Source organism: Pituophis catenifer, unplaced genomic scaffold (genome assembly GCF_029215685.1).
Source record: "Pituophis catenifer annectens isolate HBS135680 unplaced genomic scaffold, rPitCat1.0.hap2 SCAF_6, whole genome shotgun sequence".
NCBI classification, from domain to species: Eukaryota; Metazoa; Chordata; class Lepidosauria; order Squamata; family Colubridae; genus Pituophis; species Pituophis catenifer.
Genome location: NW_027256886.1, coordinates 6,343,934 through 6,369,380, shown reverse-complemented (window position 1 = coordinate 6,369,380; position 25,447 = coordinate 6,343,934). Strand labels below are relative to the sequence as shown.

Sequence of the window (25,447 nt, the reverse complement as noted above, 5' to 3'; positions counted from 1 at the left end):
TTAACACCAGCTGCCTGCAATTACTGCAAGTTCAAATCTCACCAGGCTCAAGGTTGACTCAGCCTTCCATCCTTTCTAAGGTAGGTAAATTGAGGACCCAATTTGTGGGGGCAATAAGCTGACTTTGTATAAATGTACAAAAGTATGAAGGCTATTGCTTAACGCATTGTAAGCCGCCCTGAGTCTCCGGAGAAAGGCGGCATATAAATCAAATTTAAAACAATAAATAAATAAATAAATAAATAAATAAATAAATAAATAATAATAAATAAATAAATAAATAAATAAATAAATAAATAAATAAATAATAATAAATAATAAATAAATAAATAAATAAATAAATAAATAAATAAATAAATAAATAAATAAATAAATTAATTAATTGACCCACTTGGCTGCTATAGAAATCTTACAAGAAATGCTGAAATCCTGACTTTGAAACCTCTTTTGACTTCACTTTTGTGACTAATGAAAATTGTTTGTTGCAAAGAGCGTTCTTCAGGAATTTTGTTTCATCACATTTATATCCTTGGGAGTCCCCTCCCCAATTAATATTAATAATTGCTTAAAAGATGGAGTTCCTTCATGTCTGCTGATGATACACATCCCTTGTTTTTGATGGGGCTTTGTTCTTGGAGTGTCTGATTTTTCTGGAAAATCCTGTTTCTGCAAAAGCTTGCGAGCTCTAGAGTCTTCCCACTGTAGAAATCCAGAGCAAAAGCTGCTCCAATTTACACCTCAGAAGAACTTTATGGACTCCTAGCTTCCTCTCTCTTGTATAAGGACAGGAATTCATCCAGATAGGTTTGCTGCTCAGAGAGAAAGCCAATTTCACTGTAGCCATTTCCATGTGGGATAGAACAACAAAAGTGCGCTTCCCATATGAACCAAGATTGCAATTGAAGATAAAATTTGTAGCTCAGGATTGAATTGTGGGGTCCTTGGTGCTTTGAGCCTGATTGTTTTCTTTCAGACATTAACCAACTAGGTAACATCATTAATACACGAAGGGAATGGGCTTTGCAAAGTTTCCTTCCTTCTAGCACTGATGATATTACCTAGCAGGGTTATAAAATGCTTACAAGAAAACAACCAAGCTCACGGAGCACCAAGGAACCAGGATTCCTTGTAAACACTACCTACCAAGGTGGATTTTCTCTAACCCTGGAAAAGAAGTTCAAGTAATTCAGAACAACTTATGCTCACGAGCTAATATCCTTATTGGCATGACTGAGTACTGATTGCCAACTGGAGACTATATTCAGGGTTTTTAAAAATTATTATTATTTTATTCATAAACATTTTTGAATATAGTATATTGTCAGGGTATACCATTTACAAGAAAGAAAGGGGGAAAAAAGGCTAAGTAGAAAATAGTAATAAATATTAACACATGAACTAATAATAATATAACAACACACGTACTGAGAATAATAGTAACAATATAACCAAATAATTTTAACTAAGTTTCTTTTTATATTGGCTTATTTACATTTTTGTTAATTATGATGATTGTAGTTATAAACCTTCTCTGTTGTTAATGCAAACATTTGTAGTCTTTCCTCCTCTACCTCTTGTCTCTAACCACTCATAAAATCTGTTCCGTGTCAAATAATATTCTGTGTCTTCTTTATCTTTTATTTTTAAAGTTAGGCTATCGATTTCAGCACAGTCTAATTTTTTCGAATTACTTCCTCATCTGGTGGGGTGTTCTCATTTTTCCAGTATTTAGCAAATATAATCCTTGCCGCTGTCAATATATGTAAAACTAAATATGTGATCCCTTTATCAAAAGCCTCTGGTATTATACCCAACAAATATATTTCTGGTTTCAGATCTATATTCTGTTTAGTTATCTTTTCCAGCCAGCTACGTATTTTCTCCCAATACTTTCTTGCTTTGGTACACATCCACCCCATATGAAAAATATATTCAGGGTTAATAAATCCCCAAATTGCTTATTACTCAAACTAGGTAACATCATCGGTGCTAGTAGTAGAATTGGATCTACGAATAGAGTACACGTAGGTTGGGGGTTATTAGTCTTGAAATAATAATAATAATAATAATTTTATTTCTATACCGCCCTTCTCCCGAAGGACTCAGGGCGGTGTACAGCCTATTTAAAAACACAAACAAAACAATGATATAAAATTTAAAATAATTAAATAAATGGCTCAAATTTAAAACCCCAATAAATTTAAATACCCCAATTTAAAACTATTGTATTGATAGTCTGGCCTGGCGGAACAACAGGGTCTTCAATGCGCAGCGAAACACCCGGAGGTCAGATATCTTACGAATTTCCGGGGGCAGTTCATTCCACAGGGCTGGGGCTCCCACAGAGAAGGCCCTCCCCCTGGGCGTCGCCAGCCGACATAACTTGGCTGATGGCACCCTGAGGAGACCCTCTCTGTGGGAACGAACTGGTCGGTGGGAGGCTATTGGTGGCAGAAGACGGTCTCGGAGGTACCCGGGTCCTATGCCATGGAGCGCTTTAAAGGTGGTAACCAACACCTTGAATCGCACCCGGAAGACCACCGGGAGCCAGTGCAGCTCACGCAGGAGGGATGTCACATGGGCATAACGGGTTGCGCCCATAACCACCCGCGCGGCCGCATTCTGGACCAGTTGGAGCCTCCGAGTGCTCTTCAAGGGGAGCCCCATGTAGAGAGCATTACAATAGTCCAACCGGGAAGTAACAAGGGCATGAGTGACCGTGCGCAGGGCGTCCCGATCCAGAAAGGGCTGCAACTGGCGAATCAGGCGAACCTGATAAAAGGCCCCCCTGGCCACGGCCGTCATATGCTTTTCTAAAGACAGCCGCGCGTCCAGGAGGACACCCAGATTGCGAGCCCTCTCCGTGGGGGGCAAAGATTCACCCCCAATAGTCAGCGATGGCACCTGCTGACTATATCGGGGCGCCGGAAGCCACAGCCACTTGGTCTTGGAGGGGTTGAGTCTGAGCCTGTTCCTCCCCATCCAGGCCCGCACGGCCTCCAGGCAGCGGGACATCACATCAAGGGCATCGTTGGGGTGGTCTGGGGTGGAGATGTACAGCTGGGTATCGTCAGCGTACAGATGACACTTCACTCCAAAACCACGGATGATCTCACCCAGCGGCTTCACATAAATGTTGAACAGGAGGGGCGAGAGGACCGACCCTTGCGGCACTCCCCATGCGAGACGCCTCGAGGTCGACCTCTGCCCCCCTGCCAACACGAACTGCGAGCGGTCGGAGAGGAAGGAGGAGAACCACCGCAAAACGGTGCCCCCTATTCCTAACCCCCTCAACCGCTGCAGCATGATACCATGGTCGATGGTATCAAAAGCCGCTGAGAGATCTAATAGGACTAGGACAGAGGACCAACCCCTGTCCCGAGCCCTCCAGAGATCATCCACCAACGCGACCAATGCCGTTTCTGTGCTGCACCCCTGCCTGAAGCCCGACTGGTACGGGTCTAGATAGATAGCTTCATCCAGGTGCCGGGGAAGTTGTCGTGCCACCACGCTCTCAACAACCTTCGCCACAAAACGAAGGTTGGATACTGGACGATAGTTGGCTAATTCAGCCGGGTCCAGGGAAGGCTTCTTGAGGAGGGGCCTCACTACCGCCTCTTTCAAGGCAGCAGGAAAGGCACCCTCACCCAAAGAAGCACCTATAATCCCCTGGAGCCAGCCTCGTGTAACCTCCCGGGAGGCCAGTACCAACCAGGAGGGACACGGGTCCAATAAACACGTGGCGGCACTAATCTTACCCAGAACCCTGTCCACATCCTCGGGAGTCACAGGATCAAACTCCTCCCAGATAACATTCTCAAGACCTGCCCCGGTCTCCTCCCGTGGACTCATCCAATCGGAGTCCAAGCCATCCCGAATCCGAGCGACTTTATCGTGCAGGAATTGCACAAAATCCTCAGCACGACCCTGCAAGGGATCTTCCCGCACTCCCCCCCGAAGAAGGGAGTGGGTCACCCTAAACAGGGCGGCTGGGCGGTTCTCTGCAGATGCGATGAGAGCGGAAAAATGGTTAGATTTTGCCGCTTTTATCGCCACTAGGTAGGTCTTGATATAAGACCTCACCTGTGTCCGGTCGGAATCGGATTGACTAGTCCTCCAAATGCTCTCTAGGCGTCTTTTCCGACGCTTCATCTCTCTCAGCTCCTCAGAGAACCAAGGAGCTAATTGAGATCGGCATCGGGTCAGAGGTCGCAAAGGCACGACGCGGTCCAAAGCTCCGGCGGCCGCCCTTTCCCAGGCGGCCACCAGCTCTTCAGTCGAGTCATGTGTTAGAGTCTCAGGAAACGGCCCAAGCTCCGTCAGGAACCTTTCGGGATCCATCAGGCGCCTGGGACGGAACCATCTGGTCGGTTCCGTCTCCCTGCGGTGGGGGCAGGCGGTAGGAAAGTCTAGTTGAAGGAGTGAATGATCTGTCCATGACAAGGGTTTAATATCTAGGTCCCCTCTACCAAGATCATTCAACCACTGACCAGAGATAAAAATCAGGTCCAGAGTGTGTCCCCCTATATGAGTGGGGCCTTGAACTAACTGGGTCAGGTCCAAGGCCGTCATGGAAGCCATGAACTCCCGAGCCACCTCTGACGCCTCACCTGCGGATGGGAGGTTGAAATCCCCCATGACAATAAGTCTGGGGGAAGACTCCGTGTTACCTCTAAGTTGGACAACAGCGGGAGAAGTGGAGTCCCTGTTGCCTGCTTGTGAGTCCTCACAACCTTCTGGTTAGCCACTCTTGAAAAGCAAACGGCCTTGGCTTGATCCCATAAAACTAGTCTTAAATTGTAGAAGATGGGCAGACCCCAAAGCGTACTTAAGAGAACTTGCAAGATGTTTCTGCAGAAGGATTGGGTTGGGATGACATGTTCCTGGCTAGATTAATCATTCTGCTAACTAAGCTACAGAATGAGTTTCCTGCAAATTATGGTTTGTGCTTTGTAATTATCAAGGGGTACTTCTCTGACCAAACTTGGCTTCGATATCTATTACGTTGAATCTTCCTTCTTTCTCTTTTTCAAAGAAGCTGAAACCCAAAGATTTTTATTTATCTCCGTGCTATCTGGCTACATATAACATAGGTAGTCCTCAAGTTACGCCCATGATTGAGCCCAAAATTTATGTTGTTAAGTGAGAAATTTGTTATATGAGTTTTGCCCCCATTTTATAACTTTTCTTGCTGCATTGGTCAAGTGAATCACGGAAGTTGTTAAATTAGTGACACTGAAGTTGTTAACCAGTGGTGGGTTTCAAATTTTTTTACTACCGGTTCTGTGGGCGTGGCTTAGTGGGTGTGACATGGCTTGGTGGGCGTGGCTTGGTGGGCATGGCAGGGGAAGAATACTGTAAAATCTCCATTCCCACCCCACTCCAGGGGAAGGTTACTGCAAAATCTCCATTCCCTCCCGATCAGCTGGGACTTGGGAGGCAGAGAATAGATGAGGGCGGGGCCAGTCAGAAATTTTACTACCGGTTCTCCAAACTACTCAAAATTTCCGCTACCAGTTCTCCAGAACTGGTCAGAACCTGCTGAAACCCACCTCTGTTGTTAACTTAGTGACAGGTGAACCTGTCTTCCCCATTGACTTTGCTAGTCAGAAGGTCGCAAAAAGGAATTGTATGACCTGAAACCGTCATAAATATGAACCAGGTGTCAAGCAGCCACACCTAAATCCCGGGACCATAGGAATGCTGCAGCGTGAAAAATGGTCATCAGTCACTTTTTTCAGTAGCGTTGTAACTTCGAACGGTCACTAAATGATCTGTTGTACGTCGAGGCCTACCTGTAGAGGTAGCAATCAAGCTTACCATTCCGAATTAGCTCTCTTTAAACGAAGGAAGAGTTTAGCTGCTTTTCCTCGGTTTAAACAGGAACGTGCTTTTCCTGATCCACTTTTGGGAAAATTCTGTCTCTTTTTTCGGAGACCCATCTCCCCCTCAGTGACCTCAGTTGGCCACCTCATGGAATATCCACTTAATTTCCTTAGCAAAATAACAAATATTTTGTTATTTTGGCAGTGCTCTCTTCCAAGGCTTTTTATTTTTTTAACATTCCCAATTGAATCCATATTTTCTGCTGGCCTCCCCTTCAAGAGCTAACCAGATCTGACCCTAATTAGCTTTTTCGCACAAAGAGGCCCAAACAGTGCCACCTCGCTGGGCAAATTATTCCGTGCACGAGGAGGATCAAGCTAGTTGCATTTCAATGCAGTCTTGTTCGGGGTCATTGCCTTTCCTGTTTTTTTTAGGAGGGTGTCCTCCAGCATAACTCTCCAAGGCCATGTTTAGCCTCGGGCCTGCACATTTTTTGGTGTCTCAGGCCTGCTGCAATGGGATTAGGAAGCTCTGGCCTTCTTGAGTGGTTGGTGGGTTTTTGTTTTTTTTTTTGAATGCTGGAGGGCAAAAAAAGGGGCACCAGGTCTCTTATCGGTTTTCCCTATCATGCCATCTCTCTTTAAACCAGGTTTTCCCAACCTTGGCGACATTTAAGAGGTGTGGACTTCAACTCCCAGAATTCCACAGCCAACCATGCCGGCTGTGGAATTCTGGGAGTTGAAGTCCCGCTCATTAGTTTGGAAAAACCTGCTTTAAGTAGTTTTCCCTTGGCATCTCTTCTGCAACAGGACTCTGCTCAATCCAACCTAGAACTAAGGAGAAATTTCCTGACAGTGAGAACAATTAATCAGTGAAAACGACTCGCCTCCAGAAGTTGTGGGTGCTCCCACACTGGAGGTTTGCAAGAAGAGACTGGACAGCCATTTGTCCCCCCCCCCCAAAAAAAAAAAACAAGTACAGGGATCCCTGCTTGAGCAGCGGGGTTGGACTAGAAGACCTCCAAGGTCCCTTCCAACTCCTTCTCCCATCCGTGTCACATGCCATCCCTCTTGGGCCCTATTCTGCACTGTTTATCAGCTGCAGACTCTAGCAGGCTGCCAAGCAGCTTCTCGCAGCTGCTTTATTGGGTCAGGCTTTAGCTAATCCCAGTCTCAGCAGCTTCCCATCTGGGTGATTTAGTGTGTTCCCAAAGAAAGTCCTGGTCCACCCTTCCTCTCTTCATCCCAATCTGGGGTTGGAACGGAGTCTCTTTGGGGAATGTTGACAAGGAGGTTTGGCAGCTCATCATCAAACTCATCGGAATGTTGGCCAGACGGTCAAATTCTTCTCCTCTCCCCTTATTCAAAACACATCCGAGGGAAGAGTGCCAAAAAAAAAAAAAAAAGTGGAATAGCAGAACAGCCTGCTCTTCCTTGCCGGATAAACCGGCTGCACCACCCTCGTCGTGGGAACGGGGCCGTGTTGGACCAGAGTACACACCCACACACCCCACGTGTGGGAGGAGAGGAGAGGAGAGAGAAATGGGGCCTTCCTGGATGTTTTGGCTAAGCAGGCGGAGGGGAGCATTGGGAGGGGGCCAGGAGGAGGGTGATACAGGTAGCCCTGGATTTACAGTTGTTGGTTTAGTAACCGTTCAGAGTTACAACAGCACTGAAAAAAACATCTTTTTTGACCATTTTTCACACTTGTGACCATTGCAGCATATCTTTCTTTCTTACTTACTTCTTACTTACTTACTTACTTACTTACTTGTTTATTTATTTACCCACCCACACACCCTGTTTCCCCGAAAATAAGACCTCCCTGGATAATACGCCCAATTGGGCTTTTGCATGCATGCACTGAAATAACACATGGGGCTACCCTTGAAAAGTGTTCGGAGACTACAGTTGGTCCAGAATGCAGCCGTGCGAGCTATCGTGGGTGCACCTAGATACACCCACGTTACACTAATTCTCTGCGAGCTGCATTGGCTCCCTATTGGTCTCCAGGCACAATTCAAGGTGTTGGTTATTACCTTTAAAGCCCTACATGGCTCAGGGCCAAGTTATCTTCGAAACCGCCTTCTACCACATAGCTCCCAGCAACCGGTAAGATCACACAGAGTTGGTCTCATCCGGGTCCCATCAGCTAAACAATGCCGGCTGGCGGGCCCGTGGGGGAGGGCCTTCTCTGTGGCTGCCCCAGCTCTCTGGAACCAGTTACCTCCTGAGGTCTGGACCACCCCCACCCTATTGGCCTTCCGAAAAGCGGTGAAGACCTGGCTTTTCTGGCAGGCCTGGGGCCGTTGATCTCGCTGTTGCGATCTTGTGAGATCCGGCCATGAATGGTGTGAATGGGTTTTAATATTTTAATTTTTAAATTTATTTTTTTATTTTATTTCAAATTATAAATGTTTTTATAATGGTTTTTTTTTTAATGCATTGTAAGCCGCCCTGAGTCTCCGGAGAAAGGCATATAAATTGAACTAATAAATAAATAAATAAATAAACACACACACCCTGAAAATAAGCCCTCCCTGAAAATATTTAAACGCATGCACAGCTGGTCCCCGCCATTTCCTCTGCTTAGGGTTAGGGAGACAGAGCTGGAAATCAGGGAAGATGGTGAGAGGAGCCCCGTTTTGCTCCACACGCCCCCCAAAAATAAGACCTCCTCAAAAATAAGGCCGAGCGCTTATTTCAGGGTTCAAAAAAAAAATACAAGACAGGGTCTTATTTTCGGGAAAACACGGTATTTATTTATTTCACTGCTATAGACATGCCTTGAGGGGAATCAACACATAACTATCTCTTTTTGTTTTGTTTTGTTTTTGCTTTGCTTTCTTTGTTTCCTGGCAGAATAGAACGAAGTACAGGTAGTCCTCGAATTACCACAGTTCATTTAGTGACTGTTTGAAGTTACTGAAAAAAGTGACTTAGGACCGGATTTTTTTTTTTCTTTTTACAACCTTTGCAACATTCTCCCATGGTCATGTGATCAAGATTTGAACGCTTGGCAGTTGGCATGTATTTATGACGGTTGCAGGATCCCGGGAATCACGTGATCCCCTTTTGCGACCTTCTGACAAGCAAAGACAATGAGAAAGCCAGATTCCCTTAACAACCGTGCCACTGACTTCACAACCGCAGGGATTCACTTAACAACGGTGGCAAGAACGGTCATGAAACGGGGGCAAAACTCACTTCCGCTTGTTTAGCGATGGAAATTGTGGACTCAATTGTGGTCATAAGTCGAGGGCTACCTGTACACTCCAGATCTGATGGATTGCAACGTTCCCATCCTCTACCTCCTCCACCATTTTAGACCATCCAGAATGTTTTGGTTTTAGGAATAACTCATTGTGCTTTCTCTCTTTCCCCTTTCCAGAAACGTTGATGGACACTAAGTGGGTGACGTCCGAGTTGGCGTGGACAGCTCATCCAGAAACCGGGGTAAGATGTGCTGTTTTTCTGAGAAGGGAAATGTCAACTCAAAATTGACATACGTGTAGCCATTTTAGTTAGCTTTATATTATATTCATTTATTCCTTTCCTTTCTCTCTGTTTTGTAAAGGATTTTTTTTCGGGCTCGCCACGTTCTTAAGGTGGGAGGAAGGAATAGATAGTGAGCGTTGTTTTGCTTTTATTGGGGATTATGACTTTTGTGGGATGTTTCTAATTTTCAATATTATGTGGTGTAATTCCGGTTTGTGTCAGATCCGGAATGTCAACAGTCTTTGCCAATTTGATGCCTACCTAAATACAATAAATTTGTTTTGGGAAGATGGACTTCGCATCTTTCTTTTTCGAATGGGTTTCTTCACTTGGAAACCTGACAGGAGATTGGAAAGGATGCTGAACTTCATCTAAATGGGAAAATGAACTGCTTGTCTTTCCTTTCTTCCTCTCCTCTTTCTCTTTCTTGCGTTTTCTTCCTCCGTCTGGGTTCATCTCCTGTTTTGAAGCCTCTTCCCAGCCCTGCGTGGCACTGAGGGAAAAATCTACCTGTGAGGCTTGTGATCTTGGAACCAATAAAAAAATGATGTCAATTTAATCACTGAAAAAAACTTGCATTTTGGGGGAGAAGCCAACATCAGAAACAGCTTACGTGTAATCATTTCTGTAATTTGGAAGGTTTTTGTTTTGTTTTTTTTAAAGTCATTTCACGTGGGGTAGGGCAGAAATGTTGGCTGCCCTTATGCATATGGAAATGCGACTCTGGGACTGCATTCATGCCACGTAATTACCTTGGCCTTTAATGAAGAACAGAGAGGTACAGAATTAGTGTTAGGTTGAGACTAGTTTGGTGTAGTGGTTAAAGGCGCTGGGCTAGAGACCAAGAATCCAGGAATTTTAGCCCTGCCTTAGCCCCAGAAGCTGGCTGGGTGACTTTGGGCCAGTTCCTCTTCTCTCGGCCCAACCTGCCATGCAGGAATGTTATTGTAAATTATGAAAATAGGAATCTCAGCCTTACCAGGTAGACCTGACAGGAAACACGACCAGATCAGCTAATTCTACTTTACTGTAAAGCTTTTGTTTGAAATGATATAGGGCTTCTTGCCTAAGCAGGAGGTTGGACTAGAACAGGGGTCCCCAACTCTTCAGACCTCGGGAACCATTAAATTCATAATTTTAAATCCCGCGGACCACTAATATGAATTTTTTAAAAAGATAAATAGTATTTAGTGTAATAGAAAAAAATGCAAATAAAATAAATATTTTATAAAATAAATATAAAAAAATAAATATTTTTATAAAATAAAAATAAAAGGAAATAAGTCACTGTGTGTATGTATATATCTATATATAATAATAGAAAGTAGTCAATAGATGAAGTTGAGTACTGTATATGTACTGTATATGTAATTTTGTCTTTGATTAAGAGAAACTTGTATGTTTTTCTTATATTTGTTTTAAATGCTTTTTAAGAACGAATAAAGTTTGTTTTAAAATTTAAAAAGAAAAAGAAAAAGAAAAAAATGCAAATAATTTTTCTGCAGACCCCCAAAATTTTCTTAGGGACCACCAGTGGTCCGCGGACCACCAGTTGGTGACCACTGGACTAGCAGACGTCCCTTCCAACTGTGTTATTCTGTGATTCTTTTGCATTAACAGAATCTTTCAAATCTGAAAGTAACAATACTTCCACCATCTCTGAGCTTTGTTGTTTTCTCGCTGATGTTTCATTAGCCAAACTAAGTAGCTTTATCAGTGTTGATCTCCTATGTACTGTACTACGATCAAGGAACAGGACATTTTGGGAACTAAATGACAGGATTGGCGAATGGTATGGAATGGAACGGGGATAGGGATAGGGGTAGGGATAGGGGTAGGGGTAGAATACAGTGGTGGGTTGCCCCCAGTTCAGACCGGTTTGCAAGAACCAGTAGTAAAACCAGCGGGAGGCTCTGCCCACTGACCCAGATGTCATCATAGGTGAGTGCGCACACCGGTAGTAAAGGTAAATAGAACCTACCCCTGCTAGAATAGAACAGAACAGAACAGAACAGAACAGAACAGAACAGAACAGAACAGAACAGAACTGGAAGGGATCTTGGAAGTCTTCTAGTCTAACCCCCTGCTCAGACAGGAAACTCTATACCAGTGATGGCTAACCTTTTTGCCATCGCATGTCAAAAGCTGGGGGAGTGTGGGGTGGTTGCGCGTGTGTGTGTCCACACCCATAATTCTATGTGCCCTGCCCCCCACGCATGCGTGCGCGACCCACCCATGCTCCCCCCGCTTTTGGCATGTGATGGCACAGTGGGCCTGGTAGTCCTGTTTTTTTGCCCTCCCCGGGCTCCAGAGGCTTTCTAGGAGCCTGGGGAGGGCAAAAACGGCCTTCCCCACCTCCCTGGGGAGGCCCTCCGGAGGCCGGAAACAGCCCGTTTGCTGACTTCCGTTGGGCCCAGAAGGGCCAAAAATCAGCTGGCCAGCGCGCGCATGCGTGCTGGAGTTGAACTAGGGCAACGCTCGCGTGCCCACCAATATGGCTCTGTGTGCCACCTGTGGCATGCGTGCCATAGGTTCACCATCATGGCCCTATATAATTTCGGACAAATGGCTGTCCAATCACTTCTTAAAAACGTCCAGTATTGGAGAATCGTTTCCTTTTTTAGTTTTGAATGACCGTCATTTGAAATTCCAAATGCCATTTTAAAATTCTCCCAACACTGGAGTTTTTTTTTTTAAAAAAAGATTGGACCGCCATTTGTCTGAAATGATACCAGGTTTCCCTGATTGAGCAGGGGGTTGGACTAGAGGACCTTCAAGGTCCCTTCCAACTCTTAGTTATTCTTCTGTTATTCTTTATTTATTCTGTTACAAATTACGTGAAAACCTAACTTCGGGTACAAGCCCATATCCCAACCCCAAGTTTCTTTCACCAACGTTTTTGAACATTTACATGTTAATATGTTCCAAAGCAGCCTCTTGATCCTTGGTTGCTGAGAAGCGAACATCGCCCTGTGGGCATTAAGCATTCTCAGTCCCGCTTGTTTATTAATATTATTGGATCTTGTTATTCATTAACACCTTTATTGACTTCCCAGCCTGCAAGAAAAGATTTTGCATTTAGAAGCAGTTAGCGGCTGGAATGGATATTTCTCCCCCACCTCTTTTCTCGCCAAAGTTTTTCAGATTTTCTTTTGAGTAGGCGGCCACACTTCAGAATGCAAGTGGCCGTTTTTTCCATCGCATCTCATTCCCAAACAAGGAAGTGGTTGGTGCTTTGGGAAAATCTGTCCATCTTCTCTTTGCACCAGTCAGAGTTGATAGGTGAAGCATATATATATACATATATATATTTTCTTCCAAGCCTGGGTTAGGGACGCTGGCAGGACCTGACTGAAGATGCCTCTGTGGGTATCATTTTCTGTTTAGACTTCAAGCTTAAGAGCTAGACACGTTTGTTAATTGATATTATGCAGATTTTATTTTTCATTTTGCCCTGCTGGTGGTTTGCAGCCCATCCACTCTGAAATGGGAATTGTCCCGAAGGTGCTTTTTCAAGAAGCAAGTGGACTTTCTTGGTTTTTCCTTGAAGACGTTTCACTTCTCATCCAAGGAGCTTCTTCAGTTCAGACCGAATGATGGGAGGATGGAAGGATTTATATTCCTTGCAGTCCTCTGGTCTTTAGCACTCTTTCTGAGGGTCGTTGAGGCCACTGGGAGGTTTATGTGGAGATTTATCTCAGGTGAGGCCACAGATAAACATCCAAGTCATAAGTTGAGAACTACCTGTCATCCATATTAAGAGTAAACAATAACAGGTAGAAAACGAATTCCGCAAAGGAAGAGAAACAGTTGAAGGATTTGCCCGCATAATAGCAAATTATCTCATCCATCACCTAAAAATTTCCAAATAGTTTTCATTTGGAATGGAAAAATAAATGTCTGTCTCCATTCACTCAACAGACCAAAGACCTGACTTGCCACTTATGAGCAAATTTGCCTATAGATGTCGACTTTGTATAGACAGGTCTGATGAAATATGGAACCCGTTTATACAAAATACAGCACATTTAAACAAAAAAAAAAAAAAAAGAATGATAGTTATATAACTGTACTAGAAATAAATATATATGCACTTGAATAATATTTACATTAGTTAAGTAGAGAATTATAACTGTTGACTCTTATACGCCTTTTTCCTTTCTCTTGTATTTTTTTCATTTTTAAAGCACTTTTTATATATATATATATATATATTATTTTTATTTTTAAACGGCATCATTAATCAATCAGTGTGTCATCTGAGTACAAAATTTTTTGTGTCATTGTACTCAACATTTACCATCATTTTCTTAATACATATATATCTTTGTTCTTACATTTTAATTTAATTTATTACAACATGTTCTTTCCAAATTTCTTAATTTTGTACTGCTTTTTATCTATATTCGGTCTCTATCCATTGATAAAATTGCCCCCATATATTGTAATACTCCGATTCTTCCTTCCCTTTAATTGCCAATGTTAATCTATTCATTTCTACACATTCTAATATTTTCTTAATTACCTCTCCCTTTGTAGGAATGTTTTCTGCTAATTTTGTGCAAATACAATTCTCGCTGCAGTTATTACATGTATGATCAAATATACGTTTTCTTTACTAAATTTCTCTGATAAAATACCCAACAGGAACAGCTCCAGTTTTAGATCAATACGTTGCTGTGTCATTTTCTCTAACCATGTTCGAATTTTTGCCCAATAATTTCTCGCTTCTGGACATGTCCACCACATATGATAATATGATCCCGGTGTCTGATGGCTTTTCCAACATTTAGTTGATTTATCTTTAACCATTTTTGCCAATCTTTCCGGTGACATGTGCCATCTATAAAACATTTTGTACAATTTTTAAAGCACTTTTAAGTCTTTTTCTCTCTTTGAGAATATATGTATATTCTCTATTACAGTCATAGCCGTCGACCGACAACCACAATTTAGTCCAAGATTCCCATTGCTAAGCAAGACAGTCATTAACTGAATGTTGCTCCATTTTATGACCTTTCTTGCCATGGTTGTTAAGTGAATCACTTCAGTTATTTAAGTTAGCAGGGTTATTAAGTAAATCTGACATGACACTGCAACCATCATAAATCCATTCCAGTGTCCGAATTATGATCATGTGACATGGAGATGCTGCCATGGCGTGTGTGAAAAAACGGTCATAAGTCATTTTTTCCCCCAATGCCATTGTAACTTTAGTGACCGTTCAGTCACTAAATGAATGATTTTAAGTCAAAGACTAGCTGTAATTATCTTTGGTCTTTGTTCATTTCCTTTCTCCGTAATGATTTTAAAAACAATTTAAAAAATAAAATACCTTTTTAAAATAATTTGAAAAGGAACTCAGCTGCATTCCTGAAGATCGTCCATCCTCAACCCAGTGGTGGAATTCAATTTTTTTTTATTACTGGTTCTTGGCTTGGTGGGCGTGGCAGAGGAAGCATACTGCAAAATCTCCATTCCCACCCCACTCCAGGGGAAAGATACTGCAAAATCCCCATTCCCTCCCCACTCCTGGGGGAAGGATACTGCAAAATCTCCATTCCCTCCCCATTCTGGGGCCAGCCAGAGATGGCATTTGCCGGTTCTCCAAACTACTCAAAATTTCCGCTACCGGTTCTCCAGAACCTGCTGAATAGCACCCCTGCCTCAACCCCTTATCTCAAGACTGTCCTGTTTTGGGTTGTTAACCCTCCCAATACCGTTTTTTTTTTTTTTCATTTTGTACAGTGGGAAGAAGTCAGCGGTTACGATGAGGCCATGAACCCCATCCGGACGTATCAAGTGTGCAACGTCCGAGACGCTAACCAAAACAACTGGCTGCGCACCCAGTTTATTCAGCGCCACGACGTCCAGAGGGTTTACGTCGAACTGAAGTTCACCGTGAGGGACTGTAACAGCATCCCTAACATCCCCGGATCTTGCAAAGAGACCTTCAATCTTTTTTATTACGAATCGGATAGTGACACGGCCTCTGCTTCTAGCCCTTTCTGGATGGAAAACCCTTACATCAAAGTGGATACAATCGCTCCGGACGAGAGCTTCTCGAAGCTGGAATCTGGCCGGATGAACACCAAAGTACGCAGCTTTGGACCCCTTTCCAAAAACGGCTTCTATCTGGCCTTCCAGGATCTGGGAGCCTGCATGTCCCTCATCTCCGTCCGGGCCTTCTACAAGAAATGTTCCAGCACTATCGCGGGTTTTGCCAACTTCCCGGAAACCTTGACTGGGGCAGAGCCGACCTCCTTGGTGATTGCTCCAGGAACCTGCATCCCCAACGCGGTGGAAGTATCAGTGCCCTTAAAACTTTACTGTAACGGAGATGGGGAATGGATGGTACCGGTGGGAGCGTGTACTTGTGGATCTGGATATGAACCGGCCATGAAGGAGACACAATGCCAAGGTAAGGTGGGACCAGCTTTGGTGCTCTTCGGTTGGGTTATTGAGACTTGGTTACTGCCCTGAGATTGCCTAGGGAAATTCTCGAATTCTGGAGTTGGGAGGGACCTTAAATGTCTTCTGATCCAACTCCCTGCTGTGTGTAGGATGCACTAGGCCAGTGTTTCTCAAACGTGGCCCCTTGAAGATGCGTGAACTTCAGCTCCCAGAATTCCCCAGCCAGCTGCATTAGGCCATCTGTGACAGGTGACCTTCCACCTTCTGTTTGAAAACTTCTATGACTATGACGATCATTAAGTGTTGTGCTTTATGATTCTTGACGAACGTATCTTTTCTGTTTATGTACACTGAGAGCTTATGCACCAAAGACAAATTCCTTGTGTGTCCAATCACACTTGGCCAATAAACTTCTATTCTATTCTATTCTATTCTATTCTATTCTATTCTATTCTATTCTATTCTATTCTATTCTATTCTATTAAAAAAATTATTGATAAGGAGATTCATAGCACTTGAAACAGGAAGGCCTATTTTTCAGTCTCCCCTCATTTTCTCAAAATTTCCGGGAGGCAGAGGCAGATTTCTTTTTCTTGTTTTCCTCACCAAAAAAGGTAGGTGTTTCTTTTAATCTTGAGCATTTTATACTCCGAAAAATATGGTAATTCATTTGGGTGAAGATCTGTTCCTGCATTCTTGCCAAGTATTGTTTGTTACAGTGTGGAATCTGTAACAAAGAGAGCCAGCAGAGCATTCTTTAAAGCTGTGTCTCCCTGCGCCTAGCGAGATCTGTGCATGTCTGAATGCAATTTCTCTTTTCTACTACGGGTTGATTCAGAAGTGGTTCAAACACAACCACAAGAATGAACTGCCGTTGATGCTGACTGACCTGTTCTAGCGTGGAAGCCCGTTACGCCCCCGTGGTCTTGAATTGGTGGCAGGTTGCGGTTGTGTCTAGATTGAAAAAAAAAATGAAAAAATAAATCGGAGTAGTCAGGGGCTCTCAAACAACTCTCTGGAGCCACTCTTAAGTGGGGAAAAAGCCACCTAAATTTAGCTCTAAGGAGGCGAACTCCAGCCTTCTCAAAAACAGGTGTGTTGAGCTGTTGAATTCCTAGCCAGCTGGGCTGAAGGAGACAACACTGACCCTGGGTGTTGTTGGCCATAAGTGGAGGGCAGGGCCGTAACAAGGAGGGCTGCTGGCTTTGCAGACGTGCTATTTTTAAGCCTCCTGGTTTTACACAGCCCGTGGAGCTGCAGCCTTTTAAGGTGTCTTAAACGCCAGGGCATTGTTCAGTTCTTCATATGATCGAAGACGGTACCTTGAATTTGTTTTGGAAAGACGCCTGCCTTACGATCAAGCTTTGAGGTTGGGATTCTCTCAGTACGCAGGAAATGTCAGCTTGCAAACATCAACACCCACCCACCCCTTGTCATGAAAGATGTTTTTTGTTTGCAATCCGGGCATGAGAGATTTTGTGGTGATGGGTGAGGCCGGAGCCCTTGACACCCCCCAGCCTGGTCTGTTTGAGGGAAAGAGATGTTCTGGCCCCTTCTACCGAAGACTTTTGTCACCCAGGGTCTAGGAAAATAGAAAGGAAGCAGAGGTGGGTTTCAGCAGGTTCTGACCAGTTCTGGCGAACTGGTAGCGGAAATTTTGAGTAGTTCGGAGAACCGGTAGTAAAAACTCTGACTGGCCCAGCCTCCATCTCCCAGCTTCCCAAGTCCCAGCTGATCGGGAGGAAATGGGGATTTTGCAATAACCTTCCTCTAGAGTGGGGTGGGAATGGAGATTTTACAGTATCCTTCCCCTGCCATGCCCACCAAGCCACGCCCACCAAGCCACACCCACAGAACCGGTAGTAAAAGTTTTTGAAACCCACCACTGAAAGGAAGGTGCATGCAGGTCTTGAAATTTTTTTTTTTTTAAGAAAATGAGCTATGTTACCAGGCAGTCCTCCATGGAAAAGGTTTCAGGGAAAAACAAACTCCTTTGTAAATTCAACTAAGCTAAATCTCCAGAGCAGTCTTTGTCCACCTGGATTGTTTTAAGACAAAGATGGCTAACCTTTTTGCTGTCATGTGCCAAAAATGGGGGGAGCGTGGGAGGGGGGTCGTGCAAACATGTGCCCACACCCATAATTCAATGCCCCCCCCGCACATGTGCGCGTGCTTCCCCCACTTTTGGCATGCAATGGCACGGTGGGCTCGGTAGGCCCGTTTTTCACCCTCCCCAGGCTCCAGAGGCTTTTTAGGAGCCTGGGGAGGGTGAAAACAGCCTTCCCCACCCTCTCGGAGGCCGGAAATAGCCTGTTTCCCGACTTCCGGTGGGCCCAGAAGGCTCGAAAATCACACTGCAGCTGAGCTAAGGCAACACTCGCGTGCCCACAGATATGGCTCCGTGTGCCACCTGTGGCACACGTGCCATAGGTTCGCCATCACAGTTTTAAAACGTATGGACTTCCAGGATTCCCCAGTCAGCATGTTGACGCATGGCTGGCTGAGGAATTCTGGGAATTGAAGTCCACAAGTCTTAAAGTTGACAAGTTTCTGGACCCCTGCTCCTAGATCCAAAGGAATGGATTCATACATCACCCTGAGCAAAATCACAGTTTCTCTGTTCACGTTTAACTTGCTATGGCCAAACCCGTGATTGCTTTATCTGATGCTCATACAATCTTTTGAAATAATGGGTTTGCATTAAGGCTGCAGGTGACACAAGCAAGATTAGGAACATAGAACCAGTTTGCAGGCTTAAAGACTGCCAAATCCGTTCTTTCTCCAAACATAGCTTTTTAAATTTATGCATATCTTGTACTAATATGTGGAAAGTTAGGTTAGCTTAGCTGATTAAGAACTGCTGACTTTTTTAAAAAAAAAAAAATTAAAATTTATTATCAAATATACACCCATACATTTTCCTTTCTGCTTTTATAGGGACATATGATGGGATATTATAATAAAAAAAAATACTGTTGCAAAAAAACTGTAAATGAATAGAAATTAAATCAATATCAAACATAAATATTGCTATTTTTAACTGGTGAAACAGATGAAAATGTTGGCATCCGATAAATGCCTTGGATCCTTTTTAATGTCTCCTTCCGTTTCCCTCTGCGGCATCTTATAGAAATGAATTCTATCAGTTAATAATACGTCTCCCTTTCCTAATCAATCTTTTTATTAGAGAAGACACTGCAGGTGTAAAAGTCCCGGGGACCCTTGAAATTACAAAAACAGATTTCTGGAGCAAACCAGCATGGATTTTTATAGCACACTTGCTCGTGGGAACAAAAGTGAGTTTTCAGGGTGCGATCGAGCTATTCGGTGCTTGGCGAACAAGCAGAATATTTCAGATATTTTTCCTGTCCAACTTGCCTTTGTGTGCTGGCTCAGCGGGGCCATGACAGTGCATTTATCCACCAAGCAGAATCGATAAAAACTTGAGGAAAAGCTGAGTGCATCAGAATTTTCTTTGAAATGGCTCTTGTGTTTGGCTAACCTGAGTGTTGCATTGTTGTGTGAATTTAATAGATGGCAGCAATGGCAGATTCCAAGTAGAGTTGAGAGACACTTTGCCTGAAATCTTGGACATACTGTAATGTACAGCTATCGTGGTTCATATAACCTTTATCTTCAGTGAATCTGGTTCCCTTGAACAGCCACCCATGTTGGTGGACCCAGCTGAATCTGGTGGCAGGGAGTTCTGCAGTTGAATTTTGCATTGCATGGTAGCTTTCGTTTCTTTGATTTATCCTGGATCATCCACCTTCCTTGGGTTATCCCAGTTTCTACTTTAATTATTGTCGTCTTCTTCTTCTTCTTCTTCTTTTTTTTTTTGGAAAAGTTTTTCAGTTTTATTTCTCATACACATAATATAAAATGTACATTTTCTTATACATAATTAATCCTACATACACATGTTTTCCTTAAAGAAAGCATTAATAAGGCATTTTAATTACATTCGGAGTTGCTCTTCTACCCTTTCTTCCCTCATTTTGCAACAACCCTTCTTTTTCTTCTCCTACTTTTTTTTTTTTAATTTGATTTATATGCCGCCCTTCTCCGGAGACTCAGGGCGGCTTACAATACGCTAAGCAATAGCCTTCATCCTTTTGTATATTTATACCAAGTCAGCTTATTGCCCCCACAACTGGGTCCTCAATTTACCTACCTTAGAAAGGATGGAAGGCTGAATCAACCTTGAGCCTTGGCGAGATTCGAACCTGCAGTAATTGCAGGCAGCTGGTCTTAATAACAGGGTGCTTTAGACCACTGTACTACCAAGGCTCTTTCTCTTCCCTCCTCCTACCTCATCCTACTTCCCCTTCCTTTCCCCCCCACTCCTCTCTTCTTTTCCCCCTACTCACTTTCTCTCCTACTCCTATCCCCTACCCTTCCTTCCTCTCCTTTTCCCTTTCTTCCATTCCTCTCCCTCCCTCTCCTCTTCCTACCCTCTACTCCTCTCTCCTTTCTGTCTTCTTTGCTGTGGAATATTCTCCTTGTTAGGTATCCGAACAACTCCTGTATTCTAATAGTATATATACTTTCTTTCCATTTCTTTTCAGATTTATTCTATCAGCAATACTTTAATTATTGTCATTGCACCTCGTACAACGAAATTAAATGCCATCTTCGGCGTACATTAAAACTATAAAAAATAAAACACAAAAAAGCACCCTTTGCATTCTGTACAATTGAATTGAAAACCCCTGATATTGCATTAATATTGCACTGTACCAGTGATGGCTAACTTTTTCTCATTGTGTGCCGAAAGCAAACACATGCGTGCCCAACAGCACACGCATGTGTCGGCACCCACAATACGATGGGTCCCCCTGCGCATGTGCGCATGACCCCCCATTCTCCCCCAGTGCATGCACATGTGACCCCCCCCGCCCCGTTTTGCAGCCTGCAGCCTCCTGGGCCCAAAAACGGGCTGCGGGGGTGTGTGCTGCTCCCCTGCGTGACCCCCCCATCCATGCACATGCAACACCCCGCACATACATGCGCATCTCCCACATGCGCCCCCCGCACATCCCAAAAATCAGCTGGCCAGAAGGAGGTGCGTGAACATGCACCTCCTTGAGGTGAGCTGGGTGAAGGGCTCATGTGCCCGCAGAAAGGGCTCCAAGTGCCAGCTGTGGCACGCATGCCATAGGTTTGCCATCACAGCACTCTACAGTAGAATTCAATACAGTTACTGCCCTGGGATAGAATCTGTTTTTCAGCCTATTTGTCTTTATCTTTATTGTCCTGTACCGTCTGCCAGATGGTAAAAGTTCAAAAAAAAAAAAAAGGTGCCCAGGATGAGATGGATCTTTAAGAATGTTTTGAACTTTCTTTCTTTTTTTTAAATATATTTTTATTGTTTACATATAAATATATTGAATACTTTATTATTAATTCAATTTGTATGCCGCTCCTCTCCGAAGACTCAGGGCGGCTGAGTTAATACAGTGTCATTGTCCTGGCATTCCACTTGGCATGAAACAAAGGTGAAAAACAAATAACATATATACTATTTTAAACAGTGTTAGTCTTGTACATTTATTTTTGACCATCATATTCTAGAGTGTCAGATAAGTTGACAGATAAGTTGACATGGATAACATTCTAATACATATATAGTATCTCTTTCCATGTCCACCTAACCTGATTCTTTCGCATTCCAGCTTCTACCTCGTGTTTCTAACCATTGATAGAATCTATTCCATGTAGCATGGAAGGGACCTTGGAGGTCATCTAGTCCAACCCCCTGTTCACGCAGGAGATGTATACTAGGGATTCAAACCGCCAAACTGCCCACCTTTCTGATCGACAAGCTCAGTGTCTTAGCCACTGAGCCACCCAGCCAGGCATAGTATTCTGTATCTCCTTTATCTTTTATTTTTAGCGTTAGTATGTCCATTTCCGCACAGACTGGTATCTTCCTTATCATCTCCTCCTCTGAGGGGGTGTTTTCACTCTTCCACTCCACTCGGTCTCCATTGATAAGCAAAGGCTGGATGTCTGATCTATTCCTTCTGTATTCATTCTAGCACAGAGAGAGAAAATGGGAGGAATAATTTCTTAAATCCTTTCGCAAACTGGTAATTTTTTTTTTTTTGAAGTGACCTTGGGATTTGTAGTCCGTTTGAAAAGTCTTCGTTTTTGAACCGTCTGTTGATGGCTTAACCTGGTTCACATATCCTGGGTTGCAGTGGTGGGTTTCAAATTTTTTTACTACCGGTTCTGTGGGTGTGGCTTGGTGGGCTCACTCACATGGCAGGGGAAGAATACTATAAAATCTCCATTCCCACCCCACTCCAGGGAAAGGTTACTGCAAAATCCCCATTTCCTCCCGATCAGCTGGGACTCCGGAGGCAGAGAATAGATGGGGGTGGGGCCATTCAGAGGTGGTATTTACCGGTTCTCCGAACTACTCAAAATTTCCGCTACCGGTTCTCCAGAACGGGTCAGAACCTGCTGGAACCCACCTCTGCTGGATTGCTCCTTTTGGCGGCTCCGTAGGTGGCTCAGTGGCTAAGACGCTGAGCTTGTCGATCAGAAAAGTCGGCGGTTCGAATCCCTAGTATAGGTTTCCTGTGTGAGCAGGGGGTAGGACTAGATGACCTCCAAGATCCCTTCCAACTCTGTTACTGTTACTTTGGGCCACTTTTCTCAGCCAGAACAGGAGAGCTTCTCCTTCCAACATGCGCTCGGATCTTCTGGCACGCTCATTCAAACTTTTGACAGACAATGGACTTTTGCCGTCAAGTTGAGGATTCAGCACTCCAGGCAGGTTCTTGGCATCTCTCCAAAACAAATCTTCCATTTACTATCTTGTGCTCTGGGTAATTTTTTACAACAACAACATCCCCAGAAAAAAAAAAAAGAAAGAAAGAAATCTGGAATGTACGTGTGTGTGTCTCCTTCTGCCTTTAGGCCTAGCAATCTTCCAATTGAGAATTTCATGTCCGTAAATGAAAACAGATTTTTTTTTCCAGGTCTTGAAGTTAGCCAGATTTCCTGCGTAGGGTTGTGATGAGGCTTTTTGCAAATGTTCGTGTACTTCTTGAATAAAGCTTGAGAGGGATATGGTTTTATTTTTTATTTTTTAATTTTTTTCCCCCTTTTCTTTCTCTCTTTCCTAGCTGTCACCTAAAATGCAACTTTGCAAAGCTAACTTGGTTTTAGGTTTTTCATTCCGGCGGGAAGGAGGTTAGAGACAGTCCTTATTTACTATCCTTTTAATACAGCACAAATTTCTGCACAGCGTGGCAGAGTTGGTTTTTTTGTTTTTTTTTGGGGGGGGGGGTTTAGAAAATCCACAACCTTGCAAAAATTTAATCGGCCCAAACAATTTTTAGTAAGCATTTATCTCACTCTTATCCCCTAGCCCTCCTCCCCCAACTGAGTATAGGTAGCCCTCAATTTACAACAACAACTGGAACCAGAATTTCCGTTGCTAAGTGAGGCAGTTGTCACGTGAGCCACACCCGATTTGATGACCCTTTCTTCCCACGGTTTTTCAGTGAAGCACTTAACGGTTGTTAAGTGAATCACGCGGTTGTTAAGCGAATCCGGCTTCCTCCAATGACTTTTCTTGTCTTAAGCCAGCTGGGAAGTTCGCAAATGGAGATCACGTGATCTCAGGAAGCTACAACCGTCATAAAAACTCGTCCAAATTTTAATCACGCGATGAAGCTACTACAACTGTTATAAATAGTTGCCAGGAGCCCAAATTTTAATCCCGTGATATACTATATATGGACCAGTGGTGAAATGTAAAATTTGTTACTACCGGTTCTGTGGCCGTGGTTTGGTGGGGGGGGTTTAATGTGACTGGGTGGGTGTGGCCAACATTTTTTCTTTTTTTTACTTTTAAAACCATTTTTTTACAACCTCTTCGGCCGAAGAAGTTGTAAAAAAATGCTTTTAAAAGCCTCTGCTGATCAGGCAACTCAGCTGGGACCGTCAGTGGCTTTTAAAAACATTTTTTCTACAACCTCTTTGGCCGAAGAGGTTGTAGAAAAAATGTTTTTAATTTTTTTTTAAAAAAGCCTCTGATGATTGCGCAGCTCAGCTGGGCATGGGGGGGGTGCAGGGATGTTTGCTATCAGTTCTCCGAACTACCTGCTGCCATCGCTACCGGATCAGGTGATCCGGTCCGAACCGGGAGCATTTCACCCCCGATATGGACATTTTGATGGTTTGTAAATATGAGGACTGGTTGTAAGTCATTTTGTCAGTGCCTATGTAGCTTTGAATGGCCACGAAACGAATCGTTGTAAGTCGAGGACTACCTGTACAAGTCCTTTAGCCTCTTTAATCTACCATACCTTTTAAACACAGAGGTTGGAGGCTGGGCAGGAAAGCACAACTGCTGAATATTTAGGAATAAAATACTTCAGGCTATGATACTGTGGAGCAACATTGCAAGTTTCAGTTGCCACATCCGAGCTAGCTGTGCTGTGCGTCGGCCATCTGGAATCACAGCTTTCATTTTCTCTCCATAATTTAGGTGTCAGCCACAGCAATGTTGATAAACATCCCAGGATCCAACCTGGGTCGGTCACGGGGATCAGAGGTTTAATTTTCCGAGCTTTCAGACTCTTGCTGGAGCCCATCCTGAGGGAACTTCTCTCTACCAGAAAGTTCCACAAATTCTGGTAGGGAGTAGTTCCCTGAGGATGGGCTCCACCATGAGCCCAAAAGCTCGGAAGATTATACCACTAATCCCGGTGACTGACCCAGATTGGATCCTGCACAGGGGTGGGGTGCTGGGGGTTCACAGGGGTTCGGGAGAACCTCTAGCTAAGATTTGGTGCAGTTCGGAGAACTCCCAAATCCCACTCCTGACTGGCCCCGCCCACCCCTCCCAGGATTCCCCACACGGCCCTTTTTGGATGCAGGTAAGTGCAGGGCATGCACAGAGGTTCAGGGAGGGCAAAAAATGAGTCTACCGGAAAGACCGGAAATGGGCACGTTTCCAGCCTCCGGAGCCTGGGGACGCCGTTTTCACCCTCCCGGAGACTTGAGGAAAGCCTCTGGAGCCCGGGGAGGGCAAAAACACACACACACATATACGCTGTGTGCAGGAGGCCGATTAGGCCATGCCCCCATGGCCACGCCCACCCAGCAACTGGGCAGATAACCCCTTGCTAAAATTTTTGAAGCCCACCCCTGATCCTGCAACATTATCCTGGGACATGTATATATGCCTTCATTTGTGACAAACATCCCAGCTCAGGGTGCAGGTGAGTAGGGCTGTGGCGATCTTTGGAGAGGGGCTAGGAGAAGGGGGGACGTTGTGTCATAGTTGAGAACTTGGATGGGAACTCTGAAGTTGTTTTTTTCCAATACGGGTATTCTCCAGTTGGTTGAATTTCAACTCCCAGAATTCTCAGTAGCACCTATATTACCTGGAGAATTCTGGGAACTGTAGTCTACACATCTGGGAGATTCTAAGGCTGGAAGGAAGAGTTAGAGCAGTTTATGGCTACTTGAAAACGCGTGGACTTTGGCTATTGGAAGATGCTGGTTGGGGAATTCTGGGAGTTGCACACATCTTCAATCAGCCAGAATTGAGAAATATTGAATTAAGGATTTAGGACTGGGCGTCTGGATGAGGAATTGTGCAGGAAACTCCAAATAGATCTTCAAAGCATTTGAAGAATCAAGGTCAGATACGGCCTGCAGATCAAAAAGTCTGCATGCTCTTGTCA

The 25,447-nt window shown here is 44.0% G+C and overlaps 1 protein-coding gene across 1 annotated transcript in view; it reads left to right on the top strand.

Annotated features, from left to right (window-relative positions):
- The window catches only part of EPHB3 (EPH receptor B3), a 146,335-nt gene that overhangs the window by 51,777 nt on the left and 69,111 nt on the right, over nt 1-25,447 (top strand). The window contains exons 2-3 of the mRNA XM_070946165.1: nt 9,217-9,281; nt 15,072-15,744. Of these exons, the coding sequence (XP_070802266.1) occupies nt 9,225-9,281; nt 15,072-15,744 (730 nt within the window). The 5' untranslated portion in view covers nt 9,217-9,224. The remainder of the gene's footprint in view (nt 1-9,216; nt 9,282-15,071; nt 15,745-25,447) is intronic.